Source organism: Tupaia chinensis, unplaced genomic scaffold, assembly GCF_000334495.1.
Source record: "Tupaia chinensis unplaced genomic scaffold, TupChi_1.0 Scaffold150128_1, whole genome shotgun sequence".
In the NCBI taxonomy this organism is placed as follows: domain Eukaryota; kingdom Metazoa; phylum Chordata; class Mammalia; order Scandentia; family Tupaiidae; genus Tupaia; species Tupaia belangeri.
Genome location: NW_006209967.1, coordinates 226,273 through 237,134, shown reverse-complemented (window position 1 = coordinate 237,134; position 10,862 = coordinate 226,273). Strand labels below are relative to the sequence as shown.

At 35.0% G+C, this 10,862-nt stretch overlaps 1 protein-coding gene and 1 long non-coding RNA gene across 2 annotated transcripts in view; one reads left to right on the top strand and one right to left on the bottom strand.

Moving 5' to 3' along the window:
• Positions 1–10,862, bottom strand: part of LOC102501164 (uncharacterized) — a 153,472-nt gene that overhangs the window by 60,731 nt on the left and 81,879 nt on the right. Inside the window, exon 2 of the long non-coding RNA XR_337814.2 lies at positions 6,764–6,815. This is a non-coding gene — a long non-coding RNA (uncharacterized LOC102501164). The remainder of the gene's footprint in view (positions 1–6,763; positions 6,816–10,862) is intronic.
• NRK (Nik related kinase) overlaps positions 1–10,862 on the top strand; it is a 167,848-nt gene that overhangs the window by 108,933 nt on the left and 48,053 nt on the right. The window contains exons 10-14 of the mRNA XM_006171949.2: positions 630–708; positions 1,745–1,920; positions 3,654–3,717; positions 4,134–5,301; positions 7,422–7,529. Coding sequence (XP_006172011.1) covers positions 630–708; positions 1,745–1,920; positions 3,654–3,717; positions 4,134–5,301; positions 7,422–7,529 — 1,595 coding nt within the window. The remainder of the gene's footprint in view (positions 1–629; positions 709–1,744; positions 1,921–3,653; positions 3,718–4,133; positions 5,302–7,421; positions 7,530–10,862) is intronic.

The following is a 10,862-nucleotide window of genomic DNA, read 5'->3' as shown; positions in this document are numbered from 1 at the left end:
TTTTTCTGGTTTTGAAATAAACAAATAGAGGCACAGATAGATTAAGTCACTTGTCCAAGGATACAAAAGCAGAGCTAGGATTTGAGCCTAGATGATCTTATTCTAGTGGGTATGTCCTTAAAAAATAGTTGCACTATTTTAATCTCTTTTCCTAGGACTCTCAGTTTCTAAAACAAACTATTCTCAGCTTTCTAGACTACTAAACAATTCTTCTTCATATATTATTGTGCTTACCTACTAGTCTCCTTGACTTTTTCAGTCTATAATTACATATTCTATTTTTACAACAATAAATACCTACAATATGGAAGCACAGTAGAGAGCCTGTCTCCATTTTTGGTTAACTTTCTACATCTACATCTTCAATCATACATTTCAAAAACATTTTCTAGTTTCATTTATTATGTATTTGTCATACCTCATGATGGTGAAACTTTAGAATCTTATATAATGCAATGTTTGTGTTAAAACGAGCTTTTTCTTTAACTACATTCTTTTGTATCTATTCATCACTTAGTGTCTATTCTACATGATATATGAAAGAACACTAAGAAACCTCTCTGGAACGAACAGTGTGCTCTTTAGTCACCCTTCTCATTCTTTCTAAACTAATCTATTTCCCTTTGCAGCTCTGTGTAACCTTCAGCCCTTGGAAGCTCTCTTCGTTATTTTGCGGGAATCTGCTCCCACAGTCAAATCCAGTGGATGGTAAAGATGAATGTCTTAATCTCCTAAATACATTGACTTGACACTTTCATGTAGCAAGGGAAGTTTTAATTCGTTTGGTCAGTCCTGACTCACCATCCTTGTTTGGCAATATTTCCTAAAATTCAATATCTTAACTGAGAGGTCTGAATGACCAATTTTAATTAAGCCAACTATAGAGATATGCCCATTGATGCACCACTTTGCATTAATGGATATAATCATTTGTTTCTCTGGTAATGAGTTGGACCAATGTCAACCATTTGTGTAGTTTCTCACTATGTGTAAATAGGCAGTCAGTGATTGTGATATTCAGCCCTATTGGTTGGCCCATTAAAGAAGGCATGTGTAATTGCATACTTGGTCTCTCAGGCTATTACAGGCCAACTAAACTTGGGTATCCTTCTCTCTGAAGCTTATTAATCTAGTACCTTCAACTCTTTCTTATTTTTAGTATTGCTTGCCCTGGTAGAGGTAGTAACTGATTTAATTGCTGACATTTTCCCTTATGATTCAACTTAACCCTTTTCCACGGATTCCAGCTTTTTGAACACATGCTTTCTTGGGCCATTTTATAAGATTAGTCAGTCCTGGTGCTATTAAGATCCTATTCTTGCATCGTTACATCCATGCCTTTATGGCTAAAACTGCAAACTGTCAAGTGAAACATTTAGGCTTCAGAGTATGATTGTTGTGGGCTAACCAATCTAGTCTAATGGACTATATACATAGTACTAACCATAAGATTGTCACATCACTACTTCACTTTTCATCATGTATGTTTATCTGAACTCTTTGAAGTTTTACTGCTATTTGGGTAGAAAATGCTGTTGTGTCTGGCTTCTTTTCCTGAGGTTTAAATGGCCTCACTGTATAAGGTATATTGTCAAGCTGCATGATATTTGCCAGTTGAAAAGGTAATTATAGCTAGAGGCGATTCTCTCCAAAAATATCACCTTCAGAGTGGCATATGGGTGGGGATGGGAAGAAGTGAGGCAGACCTGTGAATACTCTTTTATCCTTTTGACTCATTTTTTAGGTCCCGCAAGTTCCACAATTTCATGGAAAAGTGCATGATAAAAAATTTCCTATTTAGTCCTACTTCTGCAAACATGCTTCATCACCCATTTGTTCGGGATATAAAAAATGAACCACATGTTATTGAGTCACTAACAAAGCATCTTACTGGTGTCATTAAAAAACGGCAGAAAAAAGGTACAATCTTTGAAGTTTCATTTTACTGGAATGAATATTCAGATGAAAACAGAATTTATTAATTTATTATTTTCAGGAAGATTAATATTTAGGAAAGAGGGTGAGGGACCAGCAGGTGGCGTGGTGGTTAAGATGCTGGACACTCCCATATGGCTGAGCACGGTTCGAGTACCGGACCTGGTGGCTTGCTTTCTCACTTTCCCTCTCTCTCTCTCTGTGTATCTCTCTCTGGTCAAATTAAAATAAATGAATGAATAAATAAAATTAAATAAATAATTATTAAAAAAAGAGAAAAAAAAGAAAAGAAATAGGATGAAAGTAAAAATTCTGACATATTTGATAATTAGTTTTTCCAGTAATATGCCATGTGCTCTAATTCAATTCATTACCACCTGCCTGATCATGTATGTATGTATACATGTGTGTATATATGTGTATACATATAGATGTATGTATATATATATATATATGATTCATCATTAACAGTTACATTTGACACATATTCATATTTACAAAGACCTTGAAAGCCTCAAATTTAATTCTGTGATGTGCCAATTTTACTTAAGCTTCTGAGTAGGGAAATAAAATAAATAAAAAGGTAATAAAATCTATATCTTACTATCTTATTTACACCATATGAAGCTCATTATGTAAATAAGGGAATTAATACATACGAATAAAAGTAAGTTTCTATTAATGCCCAAATTATGTAAATAAGGGAATAAATACATAAGAATAAAAGTAAGTTTCTATTAATGCCCAAAATGACAAGATGAATTTTCATGAAATGTAGAGGAAATTACTTGTGAAGTTTTAATTTCTTATGTGGTATATTCCACATTTCATTTCAGGAACCATAGAGAGTTTTGAGAGTAACACTGAAGTGTTACTTTTTCAGAAGCCCCTCAGAAAGATAAAGAGCATCTTCAGATTAGCTGCAGGATTGACTGGCAACTCTATTCCATCTTCGTAACTATATGTATCCTATTCTGAAGTGAGGAGCAGCAAAAAGTAATTTGCTTACCTATGGTGATGAAACCATTGGACCCAGTAACATTAAAGAGGACTGCCAGTCTTGAATGAGTACAGGAAAACCACACATCTATTTGACAATATGCTAATTTTCAGGGTTTCAAGATTTTTAGAATGTTACCTACAGGAAAAGTTTCATTTATATATATAGAGGTTAGACTGAATATGTAAGCATAATTTCCCTATACATCTTAATATAGGAAATTCAAAAGAAAACTCTTTTGTTTGTTAGTTTCTATAATTCAGTAGTAACAGCACAGCTAACAAGATAGAAGCTGAACATTGTCAATGTGTCAAGTGTAAAATCCAGAATTAAGATTTTTGCCTTTTTGTTGGAAATACCAAAGATCGACTCTGTGTCAAAAGTCCTTTTATCTAGAGCTTACAGCCATAAGCCAGGCTCACCGACCATCTAGTTTCTCTGGCTTCAAACTCTCCAGTTTCTCTTTACAATTGCAATGATCAGGTTGCTACATTTTCTTTCCTATGCCAGAGAAATTACATTGCATGTAATAACTATACTGTGCTGCAAAACTGGGCCTAGGGCTAGAATATTGTCTATTTCAACAACCAAGTGTGTTTGGAGGACTTCTTGTGAATTCAGCCCATATCCTGAGCATTAGAGGGCTCAAAATGATAAAGTTATATTACATGAATTTCTGCTGTCTATTTATGCATACATTTTTATCTTTCATAAAAAGGGATACCGCTGATCTTTGAAAGAGAAGAAGCCGTTAAGGAACAGTATACCATGAGAAGATTCAGGTGAGTTAGACATATTGCATATATAATTTGATAGCAATTCATGTGAGGCAATTGAGTCAGAAAAGTTAATCCTCTCTTATAAAACAAATTACAGATCCTTGTATTTGAGAAATATTGAGTGGAAATGTGGAGTAATTTTTTTCTTTTACTGTTACTCAAAGACTCCTTAGTACCTGGCATGGCATCTATGATGATTGATGATCAAGTAGATGATCAGACTCCTTTGTTAATTGAATACATTATTAATACAAATGTTACCTGCTAGAATTTCAAACAATGCAGAGATGATTCCAGAAAGATTTGAAAATATCTCTGTTGCAAAAATGTCCTTCTTTTAAAATAAAACAATTCCCCTAAAAGGCTCCATTCCACTGAATACTCTAATTACATGACATTAATTTGTATGTTTATTTCAGAGGACCCTCTTGCACTCATGAGCTTTTGAGATTGCCCACCAGCAGCAGATGTAGACCACTTAGAGTCCTGCATGGAGAACCGTCTCAGCCAAGGTGGTTACCTGATCGAGAAGAGCCACGGGTCCAGGCACTTCAGCAACTACAGGGAGCAGCCAGGGTGTTCATGCCACTACAGGCTCAGGACAATGCACCTAGGTCTTTACAGGGGCAGGCTCAGGCATCTCAGCGATTACAAGGAGCAGCTCGGGTGTTCATGCCACTACAGCCTCAGGTTAAGGTTAAGGCATCTAGGCCTCTACAGATGCAAATTAAGGCACCACCAAGACTAAGGAGAGCAGCCCGAGTGCTTATGCCACTACAGGCTCAGGGCAAGGCACCTAGGCCTTTACAAGTACAAGCCCAGGTACCTAAAGAGCAGCAAGTTCAGGTCCAGACCCAGGCATCAAAAGAGCCACAAGATCTGGACCAGGTGCCAGAGGAATTTCAGGGGCAAGATCAGGTACCTGATCAACAACCAAGGCAAGGTCAGGTCCCTGAACAACAACCGAGGCAGAACGAGGTACCTGAACACCAGCTGGAGCAGAACCAGGCACATGAACAGCCAGAGGTACAGGAGCAGGCTGCTGAGCCCACACAGGCAGAAACTGAGGCAGATGGACCTGAGTCATTACGAGTACATGCCCAGGTATTCCTGCCCCTATTGTCACAGAACCACCATGTGCTATTGCCACTACATTTAGATACTCAGGTGCTCATACCAGTAGAAGGGCAAACTGATGGGTCATTTCAGGCACAGGCCTGGGCACTAGAGCCCTCACAGACAGTTGGCTCAGTTCAAGCACTGATAGAGGGACTATCAAGAGACTTGCTCCGAGCACCAAACTCACATAACTCAAAGCCACTGGGTCCACTGCAAACCCTGATGGAAAACTTGTCATCAAATATGTTTTACTTTCAACCAGAACATGTAAGGAAGAAAAAGTCAAAAGTTTCCAGTCTAAAGCAGGCACTAGCCAAAAGACTGTCACCGAAAAGGTTCAGGGCAAAGTCATCACAAAGACCTGAAGAGCTTGAACTCTCAGATTTAGAAGCCCACAGGCGAAGGCGCCAACGCAGATGGGAGGATATCTTTAATCAGCATGAGGAAGAATTGAGAGAAGTTGAAAATGTAAGAGTTTTGGGTATATCTCTGAGTCAAAAGTGTGGAAAAAGTGTGCTAGTTCATGTCTTCCCTTTGTAAAACCAAATAAAATAAATATTCCTTGGGTGTTACTCATTTTCATAGTATTACCAGCATTGGCACATATTTGTTATTCATCGTTTTAAATAAATATGTGGGAAGTCATTCTAAAATAAGAAAAACTCAAAGGAGAGTTACTAAATAATTTGTGCTTCAAGTAATTAATATTGAAATTTCTAGGTAGAAGTGACTACATATAAAAATAATGCTTGAATGATTCAGTTGATTGTTAAATGTTTCTCTATAGAATCATTGCTTTAATTATCAATTTTTCTACCCATTATTTCTTTAACCAATAAAGGGATATTACATGTACATTTAAAATTACTGTTTTGGATCTTTAAAATTTTCCCTTATTCTTTAAATTTTCAAAGCTACCTCATTAAAATAAACACAAACTTCTAGTCTCTAAATTAGTTTATTTCCTCTTTTTTCCCATATAATGCTGAAATGTACCATTTGAGTACATTAAACTCACTATTGTACTCTAAATATTTAAATCAAGATTAAAATGAGAATGAGAAGCAGTTTTTAAACATTTTGTATATAGCTACCAAATTTAAGACTTATCTCAATAATTTGCCACCCATTTTACATAATTAATCACGGAACATAGAATGAGTTACAAATTGATGTCAGTACACTTTGAGATGTGGAATATGACATGGTAACCTCTATCTTATTTAGGAACAATCAATAAAATTTCATTCTTAAAAGCCCTCTAATAATTGGATATAATTTGATTGGAGTTGTTGAATTCAATCTGGCAAATCTAATCTGAAAATGAAGAGTTTGTGGGCTTGATAAGTAACTAATAAAGCTAGAAATAATTAAGGAAGCAATTGTTATCTAGTACATTTCCACACTCATTTACATGAAAGTAATAATTGTGATGATCTTAAATTAAACCCTGTTATCCACATCCATTTACCTAATGGTAATTGATGTAGTAATTACAAATGAACCTTATCTGAATATCTAGACTAAGACTTCTTTTGGTTTGTGCCTATGGATCCTACTAAGCAAATGCTGATTCCCTAACACCTTTAGCATGAAAAAAAGTAAAAGCAAGAAATAAAGATTCCCAAAAGGGAAATGGCTATCTAGCCCCCACCCTCCAAAAAAAAGAGTGTAATATAGAGAGAAAGAAAGCAGAAGGAGTAGGTGAGGTATGAGTCAAGAATAGTGATATTTGGCAGAATTTAGGTCATATAAAATGCAAATGACTTTTCTCAATAAGCTCTAGTAACCAATTAGATCTAATAGTTTGCATTTCTAAAGACTAATAGTACTACAAACCTGGCACAAACTTCTTGTCATTCATTGTTTTAAGTAAATATGTTGGGAGCCATTCTAAAATAAAAGAAAAAAATCAGTAAATAATAGTTACCAATTCCATGAGTCTAGACTCTTGCAGGTCATTTATAGCTGCATGTATAGTCCTAAAATAAAAGAAAATCATTGATACTATAGTCAAAGCGTAGGTCTTTTGAAATACCAAAATGTTATTAGACTTTAGAGACATGTGTGGGTGCCTTAACTCACTTGCAGAAAAAAAAAAAATATGCCCTTTGAATTGAAGAGATAATATTGATTGACTTACAAGAGAAAAGTTTCCTAAATTTCTAGAGCTCAATTAGGAATAGATATTTGCACTGCTGAATTACAGATCTTCCATTACTCAGGAAGACCAAACTTTGGAGGTATAATAGTTCAATAAATATAACAGTTAGTTTGGGGTTTTGAGTTAATCAAGCTTCAGACCAGAGATTCCTAACCTGGATCCCATAGAAGAGCTTTTAAAGGTCAGAAATTCTCCTGAAAATACATACAAGTATGTTCTATATGCACTTTTTTATGGACAATCTACAGCATTTCTCATGTGCTGAAAGGGATCCAGAACTAAAAACTAATAGAAACTGTTGGTTTAAATAATTTTTAAAATTTGGAAATTATTCTTTTAGGAAAGATATTAGAATAATCCAATTGTTCTTATTATTTAAATTTTAGTAACAATTATAATATTTATTTGCATTTTTGGTTCAAAGGAGAAAGAAGATGAATCATCAGACAATGATGAAGTATTTCATTCAATTCAGGCAGAAGTCCAAATAGAACCATTTCAGCCATATGTTCCAAATCCTAAAAGAAATGAGGTAAATTTCTCACTATGAGTAGCTAAGATATTAATAAGTGCTTGAAACAGTGGTCCTTAAACGTTTTAATATCAGGATTCATTTGTACTCTTAGACATTGAGGATCCAAAAAAGCTTTTGTTTATTGTATGTTTTGCATTAGTAAATATTTAACTTATTATAAATTTAATAAGAAAAAATATTTAGAATACCTAATTCATTAAAAAAGTAATAAAGCTACCACATGTTACTGTAATAAATATATTTTAATTAAAAATAACTATATTCTCCAAAACAGAAATCTAAAGAGAATGACATTGTTTTATATTTTTGCAGATCTCTTCAATCTCGTTTAATAGAAATTATGCATAAAGATGATTGACAAACTATGATTGCTCAAACTATGGGTACTTTGTAGACATATTATTTTAAATGAGGGGAGTAATCTTGTCAATTTGAGGAGGAAAAAAACTGATGTTATTTGAACTTTCAAAAAATTTTTAAACTTCTGTTTGCCACCAAGCACTTGAGAACTTACTAATACTCAATAACTTCTATGATGAAATTGATGGTGATATTAACAAATGTTATTTTTGAATATTGTATAATAAAACCTGTAAACATTTGGAAAGGTCTACGTACACAGTGAATCAATATTTTCCAAATGACTAATGCATTAGTCATTTGGAAAATATTGATTCACTGTGTACGTAGACCTTTCCAAATGTTTACAGGTTTTATTATACAATATTCAAAAATAACATTTGTTAACATCACCATCAATTTCATCATAGAAGTTATTGAGTATTAGTAAGTTCTCAAGTGCTTGGTGGCAAACAGAAGTTTAAAAATTTTTTGAAAGTTCAAATAACATCAGTTTTTTTCCTCCTCAAATTGACAAGATTACTCCCCTCATTTAAAATAATATGTCTACAAAGTACCCATAGTTTGAGCAATCATAGTTTGTCAATCATCTTTATGCATAAATATTGTCCATAAATTATGCAGGTAGCTCAGCTTCTAACACATTAGCACATATCTTTTCTCTTGACTATTTCTCTTCTGGGATGCAATTTGTGACAGAATATGGGTCATTAGTCTGATAAAGGAATAATTAAATCAGTCCTAGTTTCTAGGCAACTTCAGTTTTCATGACTTTGTTATTATGTAGTTCAGTAGACATCCCCTCTTATCTGCTGTATTTCTTTCTACTCCACAGTTTCAGGTACCTGTGATCAACTGTGGTCTGAAAAGATTAAACGTAAAATTTCAGAAATACACAATTCATAACTTTTTAATTGTGCATCATTCTGAGTAGCCTAATGAGGTCTTATGCCATCCCACTCCCTCTCACTCTGTAATGTCTGAGACACAAATCATCCCTTTTTTTCAGTGTATCCACACTGCATATGCTACCTGTCCATGAAGCTGAGAGCTGAGTCAGATGCCCAGTGTACAGGAATCAGGAAACTAAACTCTACCACATGGACAGACAACTTTCATGGACAGAAAATTGAAATGAAGTCCAGAAAACGGAAATGAGCCCTCTACACAGCTTAGGGTATGGGAGAAAAGGGCTGCTTCAGCCTTCAGGACCACCACCCCAGTTCTTGAAAGTGGGGGGGTGGGTACACCATTCTAGTGCTAATGTTATTCTACCCTCCACCCATGCTGCAGCAGAGGGAAAGCAGGGCCACCTGATTCCACCTTACCACCAAAACCCCTTGCCCAGCCTAGGGTATGGGAGGAGGGTTATCTCAGCCTGCACACTATATTGGATACCACCTTATATTCTAGCTGATTAGCTCAGCCCGCAGCCACATAGAGACCAGAGACGTTTGGGTACATAGGAGCCAAATACCTGAACACAGTGAGGCCCTGCAGAAATTATTTCCCCAAACTCGCCCCAGCAGAAAAAGGAGAGAAACTCCTCTCAGTAAATCTGAAACCCAAGCTTCCCCTGTGGATACCACTCCCACCCACAGTAAAAGAAGGAAACTGGCACAGAGCTAACCTACATCAAAGGGAAGCACACACAGACACAGAAACCTACTCTGAAGAAGTAGAAAGAAGTGAATTTATCACCAGATACCTAAAAATCACAGCAGAGCCTCAAGAAATATGAGAAAAACAGGAAATACCTCCCCCCAAAGGAACACAGTAATGCTTCACTAACAATGGATAAAACACAAGAAATCATAGAAATGTTAGAAAAATAATTTGGAATACTTATGGTAACTAAATTCAGTGATATGCAAGAGAAAGCAGATAATCAATTCCAGGAGATGAGAAAATCTTTTCATGACTTTAAGGAGGAAACCCATAAAGAGATAAACACCCTGAAAACATAGTCAAACAGAACTTCTGATGATAAAATAATATGATACAGGAAATCAAAAACTCCCTTGGAAGTAGTCACAGCAGGTTAGACCATGTAGAAGAAAGTATCTCTGACCTTAAAGACAGAGCTCCTGACTTGATTCAAGCAACCAAGCAGAATGTAGAAATAACCACTAAAAATGAGGACAACATACAGGAAATCCTAGACACCATTAAACAGCCAAATATTTGCATAATGGGTATTCCAGAAGGTAAAGGAATGGCTAGAAGCTTAGAAAATATCTTTCATGATATATTACCTGAAAACTTTTCAAATTTAGAAAGGCATATGGAGATCCAAATGCAGGAAATACAAAGAACGCAAATAGATTCAACATAAAAAGATCCTTTCTGAGACATAGTATAGCCAATATTCTAAAAATGACAAGAGAGAAATGCCAAGTTATTTACAAAGTTTATCCATTAGATTAACATCAGATCTCTCAACTGAAACAGTGCAGGCAAGGAAAAAAATGGGAAGGCATATTTAAAACTCTCAAAGAGAAACAATTTCAGCAAAGAACACCTGGAAAGATTATCCTTCAAATGGAAAGGAGAAATAAAATCATTCCCAGATAAACAAAAACTGAAAGAATTCACCAAAAGTAAGCTAGTTCTTTGAGAAATACTAAAGAGAATATTAAACTTGGAAAACTAAAGGGAGATAAATGAAGCTAGAGGACAAAAAATAATTAGAAAAAAAAAAGAGTAACTAAATGATAAGGCTAGTCCATACATACCAATAATAACATTTAATGTAAATGGATTAAATTCCCCAACCAAAAGACACAGATTAGATCAATGGATAAAACACAGGAACCCTGTATATGTTATTTAAAAGAAATACACTCAATTGACAAAAATATACATAGAGTAAAAGTGAAGGGCTAAAAAAGGCGTTTCATGTAAGAGGAAGTGACAAAAAGACAGGAATCATTTTTTTTTGAGAGTTTTTTTTTTTTTTTTTTTTTTTTT